This window comes from Rhipicephalus sanguineus, chromosome 6, assembly GCF_013339695.2.
Source record: "Rhipicephalus sanguineus isolate Rsan-2018 chromosome 6, BIME_Rsan_1.4, whole genome shotgun sequence".
NCBI classification, from domain to species: domain Eukaryota; kingdom Metazoa; phylum Arthropoda; class Arachnida; order Ixodida; family Ixodidae; genus Rhipicephalus; species Rhipicephalus sanguineus.
In genome coordinates, this window is record NC_051181.1 from 62,065,715 (window position 1) to 62,089,704 (window position 23,990).

At 46.0% G+C, this 23,990-nt stretch overlaps 1 protein-coding gene across 1 annotated transcript; it reads left to right on the forward strand.

Moving 5' to 3' along the window:
- Positions 1-5: 5 nt before the first annotated feature.
- Positions 6-23,472, forward strand: LOC119395828 (39S ribosomal protein L17, mitochondrial). Its single transcript, XM_037662837.2, has 4 exons — positions 6-228; positions 6,502-6,573; positions 10,238-10,406; positions 23,200-23,472. The coding sequence occupies exons 1-4, from the start codon at positions 37-39 to the stop codon at positions 23,412-23,414; spliced, it is 648 nt and encodes a 215-aa protein (XP_037518765.1). The 5' UTR covers positions 6-36; the 3' UTR covers positions 23,415-23,472.
- The last annotated feature ends 518 nt before the right edge of the window (positions 23,473-23,990 follow it).

The following is a 23,990-nucleotide window of genomic DNA, read 5'->3' on the forward strand; positions in this document are numbered from 1 at the left end:
TTAATGGCAGCCGCCTGCGCGTTTTAAAGGGCGAGCATGGCGGACGCTACACGGCTGATTCCGGCACTTAAGCACGTCGTTACGCACAGACATCGCAGGCTGACCACACCTAAAGGGTCGCTCGGCCGCGTGGAAAAAATAAGGGCAACGCTTACGGCCCTTTTCAAGCACGAACGGATCGAGCTAAACCACCCACGGGCGGACGAAGTGCGAGGATATGCCGAGCGGGTGAGGACTCTCTAAACTCATTTTAGAGGCCGATCTCCAAAAGAAACCACTACACGGCCTCGCGAGGTCACACTTACCTGTGAGGGGGTGTTCTTACAATAAACTGGCTAGTAGCATAGCGCGGTAAGACACAAGGGCACAGAAGAAGTACGAGACGAACACAAGCGCTAACTCTCAACCACGAAAATTTTATTTTCAGGATCGGTCACGTATACACACGTGAAATCGCGCGACAGTAGTGAGATATTTTCGTTTACAACTGATAGCACATGGAAAAGGGCGTTCAATCTTATCCGTCATACAGCAGTTTATTCGTGGCAGCCAACCTTAACTACAGGGCATGCGTAAATATTCAATTTCTTTGGTGGATAATGACAGTCACACCTTGCTGATACAGTGGTCACCGGCAGAAAGGATGCGATCTGTCTCTATTGTCTGTCTTACAGGCTCCGATTTACTTCTTGAAAGGATGGCAGTATCCCTTGGTACCGGGTAGCATGCACACGTTTTGCAGTGAAGTGCTAAAAAACAGTCACCTGGCACACCTTACACTTTATTTCGGTGTTCCCTCAACCGGTCGTTAATGCATCTTCCGGTCTGGCCTATGTAACAATTGCCGCACGAGAGGGGAATGCGATAAACAACACCAACAGCGCATGGGACAAACTCATCCTTATGTTTCTTATCACAGACTGTGCTGGTAGTCATTACCGGATTAGTAGGTCTACATAGGGTGCTCAACTCGTTGGGACCTGAAGAGACCCCGTTTATGTTTTCTCGGCCTCCTATTTTCTTCAAACTGTGAGATAACTGATGTATGTAAGGTATTACAGCAGTTCTCTTGGGTTCACGCCCATTACCTTCCCTGTTTGTCGGTCGAGCGTCCCTGCTTCATCACTTTTTCCGCTACTGACACTAACACAGATGCCCTCCGACAAACGGGGAAGGTAGTGGGCGTGAACCCAAGAGAACTGCTGTAATACCTTACATACATCAGTTATCTATCTCACAGTTTCAAGAAAATAGGAGGCCGAGAAAACATAAACGGGGTCTCTTCAGGTCCGAACGAGTTGAGCACCCTATGTAGACCTACTAATCCGGTAATGACTACCAGCACAGTCTGTGATAAGAAACATAAGGATGAGTTTGTCCCATGCGCTGTTGGTGTTGTTTATCGCATTCCCCTCTCGTGCGGCAATTGTTACATAGGCCAGACCTGAAGATGCATTAACGACCGGTTGAGGGAACACCGAAATAAAGTGTAAGGTGCGTCAGGTGACTGTTTTTTAGCACTTCACTGCAAAACGTGTGCATGCTACCCGGTACTAGAGGATACTGCCATCCTTTCAAGAAGTAAATCGGAGCCTGTAAGACTGATAATAGAGACAGATCGCATCCTTTCTGCCGACAACCACTGTATCAGCAAGGTGTGACTGTCATTATCCACCAAAGAAATCGAATATTTACGCATGCCCTGTAGCTAAGGTTGGTTGCCACGTATAAACTGCTGTATGACGGATAAGATTGAACGCCCTTTTCCATGTGCTATCAGTTGTAAACGAAAATATCTCACTACTGTTTCGTTATTTCATGTGTGTATATATGACCAATCCTGAAAATAATATTTTCGTGGTTGAAAGTTAGCGCTTGTGTTCGTCTCGTACTTCTTCTGTGTCCTTGTGTCTTCCCGCGCTATGCTACTAGCCAGTTTACGATGAACCAACAAGCCCATATTGGTACCCTTGTTCTTACAATGTTGGTTGTCCTGCATGTATCTTGAATAGTGAGCGCCGTGATCATGATCACTGACCGAAAGACCGATTCGTTGCCTCTGAAATCGAGTCTCATAGTTAATTGTTCGTGCAAGTAAACATTTGCCAGGTCTGAAGTCAGCAGTCATGTGCAAGCAGAGCACAGACTGTCAATAGAGCTGTTATTGTTCCTTGAGTAACTGAACGTAGATATCTGGTGTTGGACGAATCATGCTTGCTTGCTCCTTATTCCTATGCACTTACCCGCTACGCGGGATTGGACAGGAATTTGAATCTTGATATGGCTTCATGTAGGGTAATCGCCAATGCAGTGGATAAGAATTAATTAATATAAAGATTAGTTTGACATGCACAACCTACAAATTCAGTGGGATAGGTGCGAGAGAAATGGGTGATTGCTACCAAGATTTGGTTTGGATGATCTACCAAGATTTGGCTAGTCAATTGCATTAACTTGCTAATGCATTCCAGGACAATGGCGCAAATATCTCTGTGACTGAACCCATGAGTGGACGCTCGAATCGAAAGTATACGAGGAATTGTAAGATCAAGGCCAATTTTACGAAAAAGATTTCCAAAGGTTGTTGCTCTCAAAAGAGTAGCGCAGTGACATGATGAAAAGAAGTAGGAAGCTACCAACTTGCGACATTCAGCGACATTTACGCATGCTTCCCCTTGATGACCCTTTCCTTGTGCGGAGCTCGGCGCAAGTTGTGCAGACTTTACAGGAGGGGACGTGGAGGGGTGTGTATGCCTTTTCGCTGGATGTGGAAGACTTGTACTATTCTTTACCTCATGACGGTTTGCTCAGTGCAATTAGGGATAAGATTGAGGACTTCGGGGAGTTGAAGTTCACCTGTGCCACTGGAGTGAGTAGTGATAGGTTTCTAGAATTATTAGAATTTTACCTTCAGTCCACAGTGGTTAATTTCGAAGGTCAGCTTTTTGCACAGCTCAAGGCTGTCTGTATAGGGTCCTCGCTCGCTCTGATTCTGTCTGACCTGTATCTCAGTATCTTTGACAAACGTGTGAACAGCTCTCTTGTCCAGTCTAACCCGGTTACCGTTCTCAGGTATGTGGATGACTACCTCATCGTTGTTGATGAAGTGGCAGGTCCAGTGCTAGAGCGTACAGTAGAAGCAATAGTAAATACTAGGGGTGTGCGAATATTCGAAATTTCGAATATTTTTCGAATAGTGTTTGCTATTCGATTCGCACTGGAATTTTACTATTCGAACTATTCGAACTTCCCAAAAACAAATACAGTCAATGTCCGATTGAAAGTGACCCCTTCAAATTTTTAATATGCTTCACCTCATTACAATCTCGTATTGCGGCAAACCTGCCTTTCAAGCTCCGTTACGGTCGAACTTTGTATCGAAGCTTGGGCGTGTTGGTTAGACATCGGAGGGGAAAGAGCGCAAGAGAAGACGAGGACAAGAAAGGCGACGCACACAGAGCGCTCTGTGTGCGTCGCCTTTCTTGTCCTCGTCTTCTCTTGCGCTCTTTCCCCTCCGAGGTCGAACGTTGCCAAGACAGTCAACGTCCAAATAGATGTGGTCCCTAGATTTTCAATATGCTTCACCTCATCACACGCCGGTACTGCGGCAAAGCTGCCTTTCAAGCTCCGCTACTGCCGAGCTTTGCCAAGACAGTCAACGTCCAAATAGATGTGGTCCCTAGATTTTCAGTATGCTTCACCTCATCACACCCCAGTGTTGTGGCAAAGCTGCCTTTCAAGCTCTGCTTCGATCGAGCTTTGCCAAGAGACAACGTCCGATTGGAAGTGGTCCCTAGATTTTCAATATGCCTCACCTCACCACACCCCAGTATTGTGGCAAAGCTGCCTTTCAAACTCTGCTACGATCGAGCTTTGCCAAGAGAGAGTCAACGTCCGATTGGAAGTGGTATCTAGATTTTCAATATGCTTCACCTCATCACACCCCGGTGTTGCGGCAAAGCTGCTTTCAAGCTCTGCTACGGTCGCAAATGTACTACAGAAAATGCTGGTGCCAACATGGAGATGAAAGATGTGGCAGAGTTGGGGGCTCAATTAATGCTGTTTTGGACCTAAAATTTGAGCAGGAAGTCCGAAAAATCGGAAGCCGAAGCTTTTTAGCATCTAAAATTTCAGATGTTCTTATATATCGACGTCTACGAGGCAGATTTGGAACTTCGGACTTGAAGGGAGCACACCCTTGTCCGCCACATCAGTTGGGCTTCCACAGAAGTTGAAAGAAGGGGAGAAGCTGAGGAAATGGCATCTTTGCCTATCACGTGTAAAGTGTTGTTGGGAACACTTTGGTTGCACCAAATCATGTACATAAATACAGTTCGGCCTCTACATTGCCTCATTCTTGATAAGACAACTATGAAACACCACCCCGCCAGTGCTTCATCAAAATAGTGAAAAGAAACGCTTTCATGTCGCTATCTCATAACAATATGCTTAGGAATCCTCTCTAACTTTTTTCTCTGCAATTCAATTTCGCTTCGAAGTATTCGAAAAATATTCAAGAAATATTCGAGAAATATTCGAAAAATATTCGATTCGATTCGCACTCACACCTCAATATTCGAATTCGCTTCGCACCCAATATTTTGCTATTCGCACAGCTCTAGTAAATACCTTCAGAAGCACATCGCAGGCGCTAAAATTCACGCGCGAGCGGCCTAGTGATGATAGCATTCGCTTCCTAGACTTGAAGCTAACTTTGATGAACACGCATGTGTGCTGGGAGTACAGGCCATGGGCGACGAAGCGGCTGATTTCATATGACAGTGCCCATTCTAAGTTAGTGAAGAGGGGTGTCGCAATGACGTGCTTAAAGGAAGCACTAAGTAAGTCATGCGCACACAGAGTAGAATTAAGTTTCCAGAATCAGGTAACCAGGCTGACCCAAGCGGGTTTTCCTTCATTTTTAATTTCCAGCGTTTGCGAGAAGCTTCTTCAAAAGTTCAAAAAGGAAACGCAGGCGGTTATCACAGAAAAAATAGCAGAAAAAAAGAGGGTGGATGTAATTTCATATTGGCATAGGGTTTCGCACAATTTGAAGAGTGTTGCGCAAAGGCACAATGTGAATCTTGTTTTAAGTGCCCCATGTAAATTGTCCAAGATTTGTCCAATGATAAACAAAGTGAGACTGGAGCCCTGCACTAAGAAACACGCGATACAGTACACCCAATGCAAGAAAGATGTCGTCTATGAAGTCCCGCTGACATGCAACAAAGTATATATAGGTCAAACGGGACGCTGCTACAATGAGAGGGCACGTGAGCACAACTGGACTGTAAATAACAACGCGGGAGGGCATATGTCGGAGCACTGTAAACGCTGCAACTGCCGACCAATTTTGAATCAGACTAAATTCTTAGCGCGATCCAGTGATAGATTAGAGAGGGAGATCCTCGAAGCGTTTTACATTGCGCGTGCCGGAGACAATTGCATCAGCTGCGCGTCAGTAGCACTCCAAGAAAAAGAGATTACCTTTATCTCGCGATAGAGCCTGAGCATGTGATGATGTGACGGGTGGTTTTTTACATGTATAAGTATCAGTGTTTCCTGAAATAAACTTCAGTTGATAGTTGGCGCTTGTCTGTTTAAGTGTTCCTTTCTAGTCCTCGTGTACGTTGCGCAACGTTAAATTTACCAGTGCACTTTTGTGTTCTTTACTGATGGCAAAGGAGTCAACACTCTATGCTTTTTAGCATGCAACACAGTTAAGGAATAGTAGTAGCTGTTATTGAGGAAACAGTAGGGAAGACACAAAGGAAACAACACAGACAAGGACCAACTTCCAGCCCAAGGCTTATTTCTCTAGCAATACAGCTTGTTTATATGTACAGTACGGTCCACTGTTAAAGGGAACACTCGAATGAGCTACTTTCATTTTGTTGGCCCCCTAACGGCTAGTGGATGCGGAAAGATTGTTCGCGCACGTTACCAGTCTATCATAAGGGTTCGGAACTGTCAACCACCAGTACTGTTATGCAAATCTAAGCCACTATGCTTTTGCAGGAGAGTGAAATCTGGATATACCCAAAACGCAAGTGTTCCCTTTAACAGTGGACCCGTCTGTACATGAAAAGCCACGTGCATGTCACAATACAATCACATACAGGGACAAGACCTAACGAGAACCACAACGTAGTTTAAAAGAAAAACAGTGAGACTACAAATGTATGTTACGCGTATGGCTTTTTGTGTAGACGCTGTAGTGTATCCGAAATACACCTTTATTTGGTTGGAAGTTAGCACTTGTCTCTGTTCTTTCCATGCTACGAAGTAAGATCGTAACTAACATAACTAGCTCAATCTCGGGCATTCTTATGCCACGTGCTCTGTTTTAATACTTAGCACCTGTGTGACGATGTAGCGTGGAGTTGCGCCTAACATAGTTCTACAGTGCCATGTCATGCAATAAAGCAACTCGTGATGTTAGAACTTGTGATGTAAAAGAGCTGTGCTTCTAACATGATTGGTGCTGATCTTCTTATCCAGCTGATTTCAGAAGCGATTCGATATGGTGACTGCCATGCAAGGACTATGGAGCTTGCGGACTACTGGATAAACGTATGTGGCAATTGCTCTTTTCACACCTGTCTTAACTAGAGGTACCATTACAGAAAGAATCAGGGAGCAACTTGTTCCAATAAGAGTGGCCTACTTCGAAGATCTGACCAGAGCTGGCTTTGGAAATTCACTAGAAAGGTGCACAGGTCTTGGGTATGGTGATGGATTGTGATCTCTAGCGTCTACGCAGGGATACTTTTCTGTGCGTGCGTGTGAGAGCAAAGCATAGGACCAGTGCATTGAATAGAATAATTTTAGATACTGCGGTCTATATCAGGTGAGCTACTTCTGCAAGATAGGTGCATAGACCACACTGAACGAGGGAACCTGACCTAATGTGAATCACTTTCTAGAGATCTTGCAAAAATATGCGCAGACCACATTGAATAAAATAAATTAAGCAATTGTAGGTTGTATTCAGAGTTTTGAGATCCACAAGAAATGTGCAGACATCTATGGGTGCCCTGATAGTCTGAACTAATGTGTTGTATTGAGCATGCCAAGGCCGACAAAACATTATCCATGGATAATATTGCAAAGGTAACAAGGTGAAGCAAGAAATCTCATCAACAAGTTGTAACCGAAACTTTATTGGTAAAATGCTGCCTTGCTTAGAGGAATAGCACTTCAGATGAATGCGTGTAAAACGTGTTCAGCTGCTCTCAAGAATCTTGCTGGTGGTGCAAATAGCAGGATAAATTTATTTCGTTTACTTCACTAACGTTGCAATGATGTGTTCTTATGTTGGCCATGAAAGAGGGACTTGAATGAACGCTGAATGTGCGCAAAGTTTTATTTCTAACTCGAAATGGCCCCAGTGGAGCCCCTTGGAATACTTAAACACGAACACATTAAACATAAAGACCACTGGACAAAAGCAAACAAAAAGACACAGGCAGTTCAAGTGCAGCAGAATGTCGAGTGAAATTTCTGAAGCCCTTAACTTTCACGTGCGACTCGCCAATAAACTCAGATAGATAAATTTTGCTTCTGCCATGCCCCATCACCTCACTCATGGCATCTTCATACGGTAAATGTGATCACTCATGTCCAAGGGGACAGATTCCAAATTCGCTTTGGACCTGAGCAGGCGATATCTTGTAGGAAGCAAACAACCAACTGCTTTTCAGGGCAGTGAGCAGAAAGGAAGCAAAATCCGTGCTCAACTCTGCTCCCATTATTACACCCATCGCTGCGTTTAGTAATTGTTTTTACAGCTGTGAACAGAGCGAGAGCCCTCCTTTGCTATTGCAACCGCGAGAATAGGCAGGGTAACGTGGCGGGAAAGCAACATGATTTATTGGATGCTTCAACACTATTACACGCAAGCCTCGTTATAAGTCACATCTGCCACGAATATAACTTCGTTATATCCGAAAATTCGTTATAAACATTTATTTGTAACACTGAATCTATGAGAAGACTATTCTTCATTTACTTCGTTATAACCAATAATTCTTTATATCTGTGTTCATTATATGGAGGTTTGAGTGTACTGGCAGTGCCTCTCAATGCTCTAATCTGTGTTTAGGCTACTGGAAAGAGGACAAGTGGACAAATAGGACAAGTGGACACACACACACACACACACACTACACACACACACACACACACACACACACACACACACACACACACACACACACACCACCCACACCACACAACACACACACACACACACACACACACACACACACACACACACACACACACACACACACACACACACACACACACACACACACACACACACACACACACACACACACACACACACACACACACACACACACACACACCACACACACACACACACACACACACACACACACACACCACACACACACACACACACACACACACACACACACACACACACACACACACACACACACACACACCACACACACACACACACACACACACACACACACCACACACACACACACACACCACACACACACACACCACACACACCACACACACACACACACACACACACACACACACAGCACACACACACACACACACACACACACACACACACACCACACACACACACACACACACACACACACCACACACACACACACACACACACACACACACACACACACACACACACACACACACACACACACACACACACACACACACACACACACACACACACACACACACACACACACACACACACACACACACACACACACACACACACACACACACTAAAACATGCAGAAGCAAGTACTCGTGCCCAAACACACTTCTAACTTGGCATGCCAAAATTCTAAGAAAAATGCCCGAAAAAGCAATGTCTAGCAAAGTTTTCTGAGTCACTAGCATCTACATAAATAAGAGTTGAAAGCTGCTGAGGTTGAGAAACCTGTTTTTTACTGAGCCCTTACCTTCCCCGAAAATTTCAGTTTATTTAAACTGAAATTGTTATTACTACTGCAGCCCATTAGCTTGGCTATCACAGAAGTGGGTGCGTCGAAACAAAAATTTAATCTAGCATTAGGTCTCAAATTTTTTTGTTGTCGAATGTGACATAGTTGTTACGTCGAAGGGCCCAAGAATTTGAACCTAAAGGTCGTGTTCAAAAACCATGCTCCAGCAAGAGTTTCCTCAGAGTGGTGAAACAGATCTCAAAGGTTGTGGTTTTGTAGGCTGCATACATTGGAATTTATTACAGAACTGGAAACTCGTCACGGGTGCCATGTTTTAAGTGCCACTTAATGATTACTAAAGAGTGGAGCAACGTGTCTCTACGGCCAGCCGCTTCAATACGTCGCTTGAATTCGCGACCGAAGCATAGTTCCATGCACGGTGTACAAACAATGTATGGTCTGATATAAGCACCAGCTCACACATTGTTGTAGTAGTAGTACACAAAGTAGTATTAGTCATTGCTTAGAAAATGTTACAAGACACCCACCTTGCCAGAACATCACGTGCTCTCGGCCCATAGTCCATCTGTGAACTTTTTTAATAGTAAAAACTTGGAGGATGCTTGAGCTTCGGCTTCAAGAGTAGAATGCGATAGTTTAATCGGGCCCTGTGTGCATCGCCTTCAACCTTGCCACAATGAAAGGAACCTTTGTGCGTGCAACATTGGCCATTTCAAACTACTAGCCTAGAATGTAGCGAAGTGCTCACTACACGATAATTATTCCTTTTGCAAATTGGTGAAGTACCTGCTATGTGTCCATAGGGTGCCACGTGCACCTGCACAGCTGCACACTTTGTAATGGGTGGGCAGCTTTAAACTATCCACTCATTGTGCAATTCACATGTTTTGATGCCTGGTGCAATTCTACGATTCTGCCATGCAATACTGCATGCTTTAAGGAGACTCCTCCCACTATGTGACATTCTTGTAGCATTTTTTTAGAAGCAGTTTCAAGCACTGGCATGGCTCCATGGTAGAACACCTGCTTGTCACGCAGAAGGCCTGGGTTCAATTCCCAGTCAAACTGAATATTTATTATTTATTTATTTACACCTATCTCGAGTTTTCTTTCATGGACAACGCCGATTTTTCGCTCACAACCAACGACGCCGACACCGGAATTTCTGCGAAACGAGCTCTTTAATGCGATTGCTTTAAGACACCCAAGGTATTATTTTGTTTGTTAACATTTTCTTCCCAATCTGTGCACAGGAGAAGCAGTTGGTGCACAAGCTGTTCAAGGTGTTGGCACCACGCTTTGCCACCTACGAGGGCTCGTACACGCGAGTGCACATACTGCCCACACCCTTCAACGACAAGTTCAACAGCATGGAGCCGGGACCCTACTACAAGCACAACTGGGTAGCCCTGGAGCTCAAAGGTAAAGTGCACCACTGTCTGAGCAGTGTCCACAATGAAAAGGGGGAGGTAACTATTGAATGTAAAGCAGTGTTTTGTGAACCACTGGCACTTTGACCGTATCTGTCTGTCTCACCTCCTGTTGTGTGGTATCGATATATGTACATTATAAATAAAAAATAGTGCAGGCTTTTCAACTTCTCTGTTGCACGTAACATCTGTCAGCCAGAAAGCACATTTATACGATCGTAGTGCAGTGACAAACTGAATGTTGGCACTGGATGATCGTGTTTTTCAGGAACATATTAACTCTTAGCGATCATAAGGCCTTACCCAATTTGCGGTCATTCTAATCGGAGGCCATCCTGCGCATTTTGGGCTCCATGCGGGAAAACTGCTCAGGTACAAGAACACGTCTGGGAATTTATTTAAGAATTGATTATACCAGGGGTTCTCAAATTGTCTGGCCTTGGGGAACCCCAGTGGCTTTTCCAGAGTGCCGCAGAACCCCTAACTTTTGCTTTAGCATAACGACGGTCAAAAAATGGGGCACTGGCATAGCCAAGGGGCGGCACACTGTGGGAATCAAGTCCTGTGGGAATCAAGACTTGTGCTAACCTGTCTTCACAATCTGTATGGATTTCCTTGTGGCTTTGTACTACAAAGGGGCGGTTGTAGATTTCCCTCTCTTAACCCCTCCACTACATTGCGGTGTTCTGCAGAACTGATGTGCTGTAGTATGTGTCCATGTGCTTCAAGTTGTCAATGAGTTCACCCTTGTGCTGCTGTTTGATAGCTTCCTGGTTAGCTCAATTGGTAGAGCGAATGCCCCGGAAAGACGTTGGTCCTGGGTTTGATCGCCAGACCATGACAAATTTTTCGGCAACTAAGAAGCTTTCTTTCTGAGAAATCTCCATGGATTTTCTTGTGGCTTTGTGCTGCAGACAGATAGTTGTCTATTTCCATTTCTTAAAGGGACACTAAAGGGCAAAACGATTTTTTCTCGTATTAGTAAGCTACTTTTTCACGATACCAAAAACAGCACACTTGCTGCGAGAAGACGCTTAGTAAGCAAGAAAATGCGCAAAAGGAAAATGTGGGTGGCGACGCCACCTTGAAATTTCTGCACGAATCGCTGTGATGTCACGTATTTTGACGGCGCCTGCTAGGGCCTACGTATTTCCTAATAAGTAAATATGAAGTACATTGTCCTCTGAGGGCCATAACTTAACATACCAAGTTTGAGGAAATTTCGTTGGGCCAATGGCACCAAACTACGATAAGTACACTTTGAAATCTGTGACATCATGTGCGGAAATTTAAAAGTGAAACTTTGAACTTAATTTTCTCCTCTATTAATAAACCTATGATGGCTAGATTAATGACATCAGAGTTCTCAGAGTACAATTTATCAATCTAAACTGATTCATTGTTTATCTTTCGTGCCCCTTTAATGATTTTGCCACCTTGCGGGACTGGAGAACCGATTTGCAATAAACGTGCGATTCCTCCGCAACCCTGTCGGCTGACCATACACTGCGTGCTTCAGGCACCGTACACTGTAAGTAATGTGTACATGCAAACGAAGCGTCAGATGTACAAAAGCCTATTTGATTCTTTGCAAAACAAAAAAAGAAGGCATGGCAGTTGCACTGTAAAATGGTTGTCAATCAAGGCTAAGACTAAATGTTCATGTAGCCCACAACCGGCAAAAAGCGATGCCTCTTGCGATTATAAAAGGCCCATTGCGCATTTTGATTGCAATACTGACATAGTGCAGTGGCAAATCAGCGTGTATGAAAACTGTGCCACGTGATCCATGAGCCATCAATAAAGTGCTGTAATTTCATTTGAACTGGTTTGAACACCTAATATCATCTTCTTTATCTCGACTTGCAGAATTATTGAATTGATACCTGCACACTTGTTAAAAACTGTGCTCACGAGCATGAATTACCAGTGCTCCATGCGCTCTCTCACTGCGGGTCCGCAAATTGCACAAGTTTCATGGCGCACTCTGGATGACGAGTCTTCAGTGCTGTTACCACATGGGCCTCTTGCCATCCGCAGACTTCCTATGTATGGATGCGGCGTGCGATTGCTTCTTTAAATGCAAAGTACAATGCAAAGTTCCTTGTTTAAGTAAATAAATTAGGTGCTAATGTGGGTAAAACAGGAGCATGTCGCATTTGTTCTGACCACTCGTGGAGCCCTAAAATGCCCTTCATGGAGCCCCTGGGTTCCGTGTAACCAAGTTTGAGAAACCATGCCCTCTACCCTTCACTGCTAGTGTTATAGTATAGTATAGTATAGTATAGTATAGTATAGTATGGTATGGTATGGTATGGTAACACTCGAAGCAGCCGCCAGGGATTTGCACAGCATATCTTTTAAGTAGAAGACTGTCTCTTACCTGCCGCCTTTTTATCGCTGCACACAGGGCAGTTCTTGCTGTTGCCATTTATGTTCCTGTGTATGAAGTGTGGCACTAAAAAGAAGTCCTCAGTGCTAGACTCGTCATTGGACTCACTAAACTCGCGTGAATCCCGTCTATACAATGCCTGCACAGAAAACGCTGCCATCCAGTTAGCAGTACACGCTACAAATTGTGTGCAATTAAATCCTTTTGAAAAAGTGCTGCCTTCAACTGGAGACAACAAAAACTAGAATTTTTAACTGAGAAACGATGCCAAGAGTTGGCACAACCCACCCAAGTAAACGAAGAATAGTGCAAGCAAGCATGCGTGTCTGGCGCCTCCTGACATGTGACCGTAGCCAATAATTTCACATGGTGGCATGGCACCGACACATGACTGTAAAGGATGAACAGGTGAAAAAGAAATGTAACTGTATTAGGTCAGTTTGTGATTACAGTCAAGACGTTGACGCTGGGATATCCTATGAAATGGGAGAATATCAGTGAGGTTCTATTGAATATGCTTGCAAAAGATACAGGTTTAAAAAAAAAGCACAGCACTTGATGAAACACTGTCCTACAACAGAATCTAGATAATCACATTCATTTTTAACACGGTAGCTTTAAAGAGTGCGTTTCACAGATATTCCGGCATTGGCATCTTTGATAGTGAGCGAAAAATCAGTGTTGTCAGCAGAACATCGAGAAAGATGCAAATAGATAAATAATAAAAAACTTGGGTTTCAGTGCAAATCGAACCCAGGCCGTCTGCGTGGCAAGCAGGTGTTCTACCACAGAGCGCCACTGCTTGAAACTGCTTCGGAAAAAAACACTACATGAATGTCACGTAGTGGGAGGAGTCTCCTTAACGCATGTAGTATTGTGTGGCAGAAGTGTAAAATCACATCAGGCGTCAAACCATATGAATTGCACAACGAGTAGGTGTTTTAAGGCCCCACACATTGCAGAGCACTCAGGCATAATTACCGTATATTGCTGATTATAAGTCGACTCCGATTATAAGTCGACCCCCCCAACTTGCAACCCCTTCTAGGGAAGAAAAGTTTACTCCGAACACAGCCTCATGCTGCGGCCATGGCTCACCAATAAGTTTTTTCAGAAGAGGGAGTGATGCAAAGAAACATTTATTTACCCGTGAAACATTGCTTATGACCCGTCATCGCTTGAGAGAAGGACGCAGTCACGGTCACTGCCGTCGTGTGAGCCACTGCTGCTGCTCGCTGTCGGAAGGGGTGTCGGTGGTACTGAGATGCCGCACGTGGATAACACCACACGGACATCATCGTAGCAAACACTCATGCTCTTGCTTCTCTGGTCGTGAACCCAATCTCGAACCACCTCCTCGACGGCAGGGTATCGTCCAGACTTCGGTCCGCGAAAGGAACGGCGTGTAACAGCGCATGCGAAGATCTTGGTCCTTTGTTTTCTCCATTCCCTCACACACTTTTCCGACACATCGAACTTGTGCCCTGCTTCAACGTTGTTTTCCGACTCTGCGTAGAGGATCGCTTGTCACTTGAAAGCAGCGCTGTACTGTTGCTGGCGTAGCGGTGGCATCTTGGCGTCTGTTTGGCAGTGTCACAAATCGCGCACATCACTGCTCGCAAGCGAAGTGAAATGCAGAAATGGCGAACAGGCGTGAGTGCCAAAAGACATGAAGATGCTTGTGGGCGCATGTGACTGGTCATGAGGTTTAGTTCCCCGCGAAGTGTTGTTGCCTGCCCACATGGTGCTGCCAGCTTTTCTGTGGAATGCCGATTGTTTGTCAATGAATCATTTCTATTGTATGAAAACAAAACTGCAGGGCGCATCGCAAGATAAATTCCTCTTTTTTTCATAGAGAATCGTTCACCTTCTATCAAAGGCTTGAAATGCTGCTTTCGAGACCGTATTTCCCAAGCAGTTCGCATTAATGCCGAGCAGCGATCTTTAATTGCGCTCCGTAGTTTCGCCACTTTCGCCTCGCGTGGTTTCACTATAGTTTCACGATCGTCGTGGTAGATCGCAAAAATGTCCGGCTCTGGAAGCGGCGCACGCGTTGGGAGATAGCAGTTGCCATGACTCCACTGCCTCTGCGGCTGATGTTATCGATGCGTCAAATAGCAGGGAATCCGAGGACGACGATCTTTCGTCAGACCCCACAGATCAGTCGACTTTACGATTCCGCATATAGGTCGACTCCGATTGTAGGTCGACCCCCGAACTTTGAAATGTCATTTTATGAACAAAACGTCGACTTATAATCTGCAACATACGGTAATCATCATTATCAGCAACAGCATCAACAAAGTGTACAGCTGCGCAGGTGCATGTGGCACCTCAAGGACGCATATTGCGCCTTTCCCAACAGTACTTGCAGTAAGCATTCAAGAAAAATATGAAACAGCCAATGTTACACACGCAGGTGTTTGTTTTCTTGCGGCACAGTTGAGGTGTCGACCGAGAAGTAAAGCCAGGCAAGCGATTGAGAAGACATTGCGAACGGGGCCCAATTACGCTATCGCGTTCTACTCTTGAAGGCGAAGCTCAAGCGTCCTCCAACTTTTATATGTAGATATGAGAGGAACACCAATACAGCTGTCACCTTTTAGATGTGAAGCATCTTATAGCGGAGTTCAGTCCGGTTGTGGTGGTGGTGGTGTGCGGCGTGACCACCCTTACTGCGCATGTGCAAACCCTCTCCCCTTTCCCCTCTCCCCCTCTCCACTCCCCCTCTGAAACTCAGGCTCTACATGCCGAAACACTGCTTCGCATCGCCTCATGGTCCCCTTTAGCGGGAGATGGTGTGATTTTCTTCTTGAAGGGCCACCAACACAAAAAATATTGGTCTGATATTTTCTTGTTCCAATTTTGTCACGTGGGAAGGAGACTGAGACATTAATGGCTGAAGGGGCCGTTTATTAAGTCGTGAAAGTGAGCACAGGAGTGGTCAACTGGTTGAAGATCCCAGCGTCGTCATCTTCTCTTGCTGCGGCTCAGGGTGGCGAGCATATTCACTGGCCTTTGTTTTCCTCGCTGATATGTACAACGTTCCTCTACTCGCAGATAAAAGCCCGCCCGCCAAGTTACTTGATTCATCTTGGTGTGAACAACTTCAAACGAGCAAAAGTGACAGCTTGGATTTTAGCAGCTCTTCTGCCATTCGCTGTGAGGCGAGCTTTTGTATGCGTGACCTCTGTGAGTTTCTTGAGAACAACAAACGATTCATCATATGTGACCAAGAACTTTTGGCATAACCCGCGTTTCGGTACCGGAGTTCATAGCCACACAAAATCACCGGGGTGATAAGTTACAGCACAATAGCGAATGTCGTAGCATGCTTTCGATCTCTCTTGCAATGCCAAAGTGTGTAAACGAGCAATAAGACTCTTTGGCGAGGCAAAGGGTTTCGGTGACAGTGAGGTTCTCGTGCGTAGAGAAAGGCAAAACTGCGTTGAGTGTGTGCCGTGGCGGACGTCTATACAGCAAGAAGAAAGGGCTATAGGGAACCCAAGCTCAAGTTTGCGGCGTGACGACAGCGCCGCGCCAGCCGCGCTGCGGCTCTGTCGGAAAACTCTGAACCGTCGCGCGGCCGACTCAGCCCCTTTCACGGTAGCGGTAGCGCACGTGCGCTCGCGTTCTTCTCTCAGTGCGGGTAACTGTGGGGCCGTCAGCTCGGCACGTTGAACCGAGAGGCTTGCTGTGCGAAGCTGCGCATTTCCACGATGGCAGAAGCGACCCCGCGGAAGCGCAAGCGTGGTCCGAAGTATTGCATTTAGTGGCCAGCCACAACAGTGCAGACAAGGCACACGATTCACGTGTTAAACTGTATCGGTTCCCGGGCGGGTCGCACGAGAAATAAAGGCGGCAAGCGTGGATAGCTGACAGCGCTGTCTCGCCTTCTATTTTGGCTGTCTGAGTTCATCGCTTTCGTTCGTTCCGACTACCTGAATCGGTAAGTAACGCGGTGCATGCACGCAGCGACTACAGTAATGATTACTCGCTGTCTTCTCGCATTGTTACAGTCCACTTACGGTTGTAGGTGAAGCAACTTTGTGTTTTGATTCCCCGTGCTCGTGAGACCTACCCGTCGTTGTTGAACGTTCACATTCGCGTTATACCGTTAGCGTTGTGCGGTTGGTTGAATTCAACTGAACTCCGCACATTGTCAGAAGTTCGGTGCCTGCATTTCACGCGTCGGGAAGGCTGCTTTAATACGCCGGAACGGACGTCTGTGCATTTTCAGCAAGCTTTGACATCGTTCTGCAGGTTTGCTTTGTTTTTGTCACTTTATTGGGGTGCTATATATTTAAGCCGCTAAATATAACTGGCACTTCATACATGTTTTGCAATTGCAACCTTGAATTAACCACCTTCTGACTTTGTGCGATTTTCTAGCCGCGTTCACGCAACAGGTTTTATACGCCTGTCAAGTCGGTATCATAAAAAGAGACTGCAAGCATGACGCGAGAGCCGAAAAAACGAGGCGAGCAGTTCATCTTGCTTCACAGTGGTTGAAGCTCAGCTAGCTGCCTCGCGTCTTAATCGGCGGGTGATTTTCCAGCGGCACGGAGGACTTGACTCTAACCTTCTCAGGAAGCAGTGCCATGGCCGTATAATCTTTTTTTTCGCACGCCGCAAACGTTTGTTCACGAAAGTACACGGCTGCTACTGTAAGCATGCCATATCAAAACAACAATCATATGATTCGTAGTCCACGCCGCAGAACATCGATAGCGTGTACGGCTTCATTTCGGAGCGCATGTGGACCATTATTCATCTTTAACGTGACAGAATGAGACTTACCTCGAGGTATACGACCTACACGGTGTAATCGCGACTTGGGAAATGCATTTCGCTTTGAGTCGGGCGTGGTTGTCGTCGATCGTCTGCTCTTCACCGTTAACGTGATTGACGAGCCTTCCTCATTTTATCAAGTTCGCTTTGCGGAAGTGCCAGTCAAGCTTGAAGATCCTTTTGAAGCCGCACTGCACGCGGTACATTGTGAGACGCCGCAAGTGCACCGCGAGAGCTCTGCACGTGCACGGAAGCGAGCGGCAACGCGGTGGCGAGAAGGGAAAACGCTCGCTGATCACGCCCCAGTTTCTCTTTTTCTGCCAGAGATGGCGCTGCCTGTCAAGAGCAGCAGCGCCGCTAAGCGTTGCTTGGGAAGCCTATAGCCAGTAGTTTCGTGCTTAGCAGTGTTGAACGCGTACCTTGTGAAAGGTAGCACGTCATCCCCGTTCTTGCGGTCGGATCAGACGCACATGGAGAGCATGTTTATAATCATTCGGTTGGTGCACTCCATGAGCCCATTAGTTTGCAGATGGTATGGTGTCGAGTGACGCAAGTGGGACTCGCACAAAGAAAGCAGCTCCTCTCTGATATCCGCCGTGAATTGTTGTCTGTGGTCGCTGATGATCGCATGAGGAGGGCCACGCCGGAGAATGACGCGTCAGTGGCAGTTGCGGAGTGCATGGCCGCCATCTTGCAGTAGTGTGTGAGATGCGTGTCAGCGGATACGCAACATCGGCAAATTTAGCTTTAAAGTGGCGGAAATGGGAACAAAGCCCCAGAAAACTATGGAGCTCCTTAACAGAGCGCGGTGCACTGAACGCTTCAACGGCTGATGTCTTCTGAGGGCCTGGGCAGATGCCATCCTCATCAGCGAGATGTCCAAGCACAAGGGTTTGGTGGTCTCCGAAGTGGCATTTCTTCGAGTTTAAAACAAGGCCAGTGTTTCTGATGCAGTTCAGTACAATATCCAGATGCGAACTGTGTTCACTGAAACTGCAGCCAAAGAGTACAACTGTGTCGAGGTAGCACGTGCAGATGTTCCACTTCAAGCTGTGCAGAATAGTGTTCATAAATTTCTCGAAAGTCGCCGAAGCATTGCACAGTCCAATTAGCATCACATTAAATTCAAAGAGCTTGTCAGGGGTAACAAAGGCAGTCTTTCCCTTGTCCTCAGGATGCATCGGAATTTACCAGTAGCCAGATCGTGTACTGGGGCAAAGTAAGAGGCTGAATGATGGCAGTCAATGGCGTTAGCAATACGTGGAAGTGGCTACACATTCTTTTTTGTCACAGCATTCAGTTGGCGATAGTTGACGCGAAATCTCCAAGATCCATCTTTCTTTTTAACAAGAATGACTGGAGCTGCCCCTTGTATGACTCCTTTTTTTCATTTCATGCACCTGTTTGTTTATATATCTGGCGCTCCGATGGTGAAACGCGATATGGCCCCCAGCAACATATTGTTGCTGGGGCCTGTTAGTCATAACACAGCACATCGCTTACTGCAGCGCACCACTGATAATTAATTACAGTCTATTACTGACCATTCTCGGTTTCAGTTTGGGAGAGTTCCGGTAATGACAAGCCGCCAGGTGCAAACACCGCCTAGCGTGTGCAGCATGGTAAATAAACTCGACCTCCTGAGCATAGAGAACTGTTACACAGTTCCACGTTGCCTTTGTCATCTGCTTGCATCCTATCGCCTGCCACATGTGCTGTCCAATGACACCATCGTCTTCGTTGACATCGCCGTTATTGTCACGGTGGTTTTCTTGAGGCCTCCTCACGTTCATTGCGGGCATGGATTCATGAACAGCCCCCAAATAGTGGTCTGCTGGCACAAACATGACAAAAGGGAAGTGGCGACTATGACGTCATCATTACTCAGTGTGTCAGCTAGGAGCTTGGCTGCAGTGGTGAAGTCGAAAAAGTTGGGGTTCACCTTCAAGTCACCTCAGATGTCAATGTCGCGAGGTGTGGCATATAGCGCTGCATCATGCACGCGAACATCAAAGTTCATATAAATTGCCCTCCAAGCTACAGTAAAACCTCGGTGATACGAATCTCGCGGGGTTACCAAAATTATATGTATCATCCGAAATTCGTATCGCCAGAAAACATGGAAAATTAGTATGTTACAAAAGAAAGTTGGCATACGCTTTGGTTCAGTGTTTCTCAGGGCCGCAGCGACCTCATGAACAGCTCTGAATGATTGCCAGGAAAGTTTTTAGACGTCAACAATTGTACTTATACTCGTAAATGTACGGTGCATGCGCGCGTGTGTAATTAATGAACCAGATGTGTTGTGCCCCTTGACCGCTAGTAGCCCCTTCCTGATCTTACTACGCTTTTCTGCATGACACCATAGTAGTGCGGCGAAAGTGACTTAAGAAGCGCTTTGCACACGATAGAGGCCTAGCTCCTTCGCCAAGACCGTCCGCTTTGTCTCTTGGGGTCTTCTTCCACCTTTCATGGGACTTCATAACGGACCCGCAGCCCAAGTTTCAGTCTTGTTTCACAGAACGTCTGATTGTAGGTACATGGCTTGTATCGACATTGCAGGCACATGTTAACACAGTACAAAGACGCTGCTGCCTCGAGCACAGGAGCACGCGTCAACGCGTCGGAAAAAAAAAGCGCAACATCAACATCATCTGTAATCTAAACGCGAAGGCGCCTAAAGGCCTCCAAGACTTGCGCGCACTATCTCGGAGGCAACGACGCACTGTTGATGCTTGCGCAGCACGCATGCTTGGGCATGACTGTCGGGTCTTCTGCGACAGCGCGGGCAGCACCTGTTCGTACCTGTGCACTAGCATACGTTCGTATCAAACATCGCTGGGTGCATATAGGTTCACAACAACCATACTCCAATACATTGAAGGCTAATGGGCCTTGGCCGGGAGCACATAAAAAATCGTATCACCCCGAAATTCGTATGAGCCGTGATCGTATCACAGAGGCTTTACTGTCTATTCGCTGTAGAGATTTGGTAGTCAATTATATGCATGTTCACGGGAACCAATCCCACAGGCTATGTCAGCTGCAAAATTTTGTCAGTGCCCGTTTAATGTGATGCGCCTCAATATCACTCTAGCTAATGCTTCCCCACATCTTATTGTGCCCTTGTACCCACACAGTAGTACGCAGTGGCACAAAATGCAGTGGAAAGGGAAATGCAGACACCATTATTAATTAGTAATTATTCTCTGAAGTGGTCATTAGCACATTGGCCAGTTTAACCTGTGTAGACAGCCAAGCAGAATTTTGTAGTCAAGGCCTGCGATGCAACACAGAACTGATCTAGCATGCTTTTTTTCGCACGAAGGAGTAGAATTTCAGCATGAAGGGCCGAGACATAGCTTCGACACCTTCTTCGGTGCCATAAAAAAAGAAACGCAACATTTGATAATAATGCGGATGTCAAAATTTGGGACCATGCTTCATCACCACTCCTGTGACGTCATGACGCATAAAAATTTGTTTGCGTTGCTTACCAGTAAGGCACATTTGTGACAGCCAAACAAGACAGCAATTTAGGGGGAGAAAGAGACTTGAGGTGGTTATAAATCATTGAACGGGGAATGTCGCTGGAGGCAGCGTTTTGACGAAAGAGCTTCTCTACGTCAGGGCAGTTTGCCTTCATCAAGGCAGTTGCTTCCCTGGCAAAGACTGGTCCGCCTGTTGATACCTTGGCTCCAGCCACATTCCTTGTTCAAAAATTGCTCATAGTAAGTAGATGCGACAATGGCACTCCTGAAACAAAAAAAGAAAGAAAGCTCGGAGGGTCCCTTGTGCATTCACCTAAGACGACCCGACAGCAAAAGCCATCTTCTTTTTTTTCTCAGTCGATGTATTGATCCTGCCCCACCACCCTCCGTTGATGTCGTTATGATGTCAGGTAATGTTATGATGTCGGGTGATGTCGTCGCAAATTTTGGCGATCTGTGACGTCATGATGACATCATATAGCAACATCGTCACGTGATGATGATCTTTTGCATTACTCGTGTTGTCCCTGACGCCACTGGACACCAATGCCGACAAGCAATTTTCACGTTTGATGAGGCATCTAAGGCTTTCATCCATAGGTGTGCACACAGGGGGGGGGGGCAGGGGGGGCGGCCGCCCCCCCTAATCACCTAAGAGGGGGCGCAAAACCTGCCTCGTACATTGACCCTTCTAGTCACCTAAGAAGGGCGGGGGGGGGGGGGGGCACAAAATCTACCCTATACATTGACTTAGTAGGGTGGGGGGGGCGCTGTGATGAACCTTCGCCCCCCCTGATGGAGAACCCTGCGCACGCCTATGCTTTCATCTTAATAAAGCTAGAGTGCACCGCTGCACACGTTCATTCCAATTGCTCTGACACGGAAAACTGTATCACGTGATGACATGGCAATTTCAAGGATACTGAAACTGGCTTATAGAAACAACTTTTTCGCTAAATTAATGGGCTATCTCACAGTGGCCACTATTTCTGTTAAAGATTAAGGGGGTTCAAGCCTTTATTTAACCCATACAGGAAAAGACAAGTATTTTGGTACACTTTTGCTATGTTTGCGAGATCCTGCAAACATACAAGCTCTGCAGTCCTCGGTCGTTGCACATTCGCTCACCATCCCCCAGCTAGCCTCAGTGGCAGCACTGCCTTCTATACACATTTTCACAGGAGAGAAAAAACGCCGCCATGCTGGGCTGCACGCAAGGAGCACAAAGGCTGACGTCACAGCCTCGGCAGTGCAATTCTGGGGGGTCTTGCCTATTTAGCGCAGCCCATAGAGGATTATGGCGGCGCCCAAGGAGATGTCTGTGGAAAGGTCTGTAGTTGGTTTCAAACTAAGAAAAAACGTCAGCTCTGCTCACAGCTATCACTGTCCCTTCCACACAGCATTTGCATAAATGCTCTGTCCAATAGGGATTACTCGTTTTCGTGACATCAAGCACTTCTTATGTGTTTCAGATAGTTGACTTTCCGATACAGACACACGTTTGTGTCGCTGGTTTCAGATCGGAAGCTTGAAAGTCTTCGTAAATTTTGCCAGTGATTCTGACATCACTGCTTGGTCAAACGTAATGTTTTAGGTAGTACTGACAAGCCTTTAACTCTTAATATGCATAGTAGTTACATTAGCTGAGGAAATGTACTTATGGTTCAAGCTGAAACGAGCTAGCACAACCATCTTTCACAGATGAAGGGCAGGCACGGCGTGTTTCCATGGGTGAAGTTTACATTTTTTTTCTTAGGCTTCAACCAACTATAGGCTGCCTCACTCTCTTCCCCTTGCGGCTACCAACTGGCAAAAGTGACATTTCGTGCTGAATGAAGAAAATGCAGACCCCTTTAGACTGCACAGTGCACTAGTCCCTAAATAAATGTTGAAAAAAAAAAACTCTGTTCCTCATGCTGGGCACCTTTTTGAAATTTCGAAGTTAAATACTTTGGACATTCACGTATGTGTTCATCACGACAAGCTGTATGCGTCTCTCATAATCATATCGTGGTTTCGGGGCGTAAAACCACAACAGTTATTGTTATTATTATTACAACCATGTGTACAGCAACTGTACTCCACTGTGTCTCCACTCTGCTCCCTTACAGGCAACCCGTATCCTCCAATGCCCGGAGCCGTGCCTCGCAACCCAAACTTCCTCCCAAACTTGTTGTTGTCCGAGGCACGCAAGGACATACATCGGATGCAGTTCCCGGAGAAAGTAGCTCCTGCCCCACCGCCCGAACTGGGGACGTCCTTGGTGACCAAGAGGTCGTCTCTAAGAACCGTGATTCCACCTGGAGGTACTCCGCCGGCCAAGTAGATAGTGTAACGATGTAAATAAACTGTGATAGCGCTTAGTAAAATACCTTTTCTGTTTGTCCAAGTGCATTGAGGCAAGTTCCTTTTGCCATGTGCGCCAAAATGTTGCCGTGGCAGCCAAAGCATGCCTCAGTACCCCAAATGTGTTGGGTAGATTCCACGAAAGATCGAAAAAGGGTGTATATTTGATGTTTCCGATTTTCCTGATAATTTTGTATGTTGTGCACATATGATTGCACAGCACGAAATCGCAGTTCGTTTTCAAATAAAAATTTTTTTCAACACAGCAAAATTCGACAAGTGTCGCCGGTTGACGACGACCATTTTACGAAGAGTGCGTTTTCGTAAATTCGCAATCATGCTGGAAGCCACTGAAGCTTTATATTACAAATATCTTTCCTTTTAGCGGAAGTAGAAGTAAAGAGGAAATAGCTCTTATCATTTCATTGAATTCTGAGTAAATTATGTATTTTTAAAAATTCACGAAAAACGCTGCGTTTTTGAAAATCAGTCAAATTTGGGACGCTATGGCTACTTCAGTGAACATCTTAGCTTGTTCATATTTGCAGTATGAATA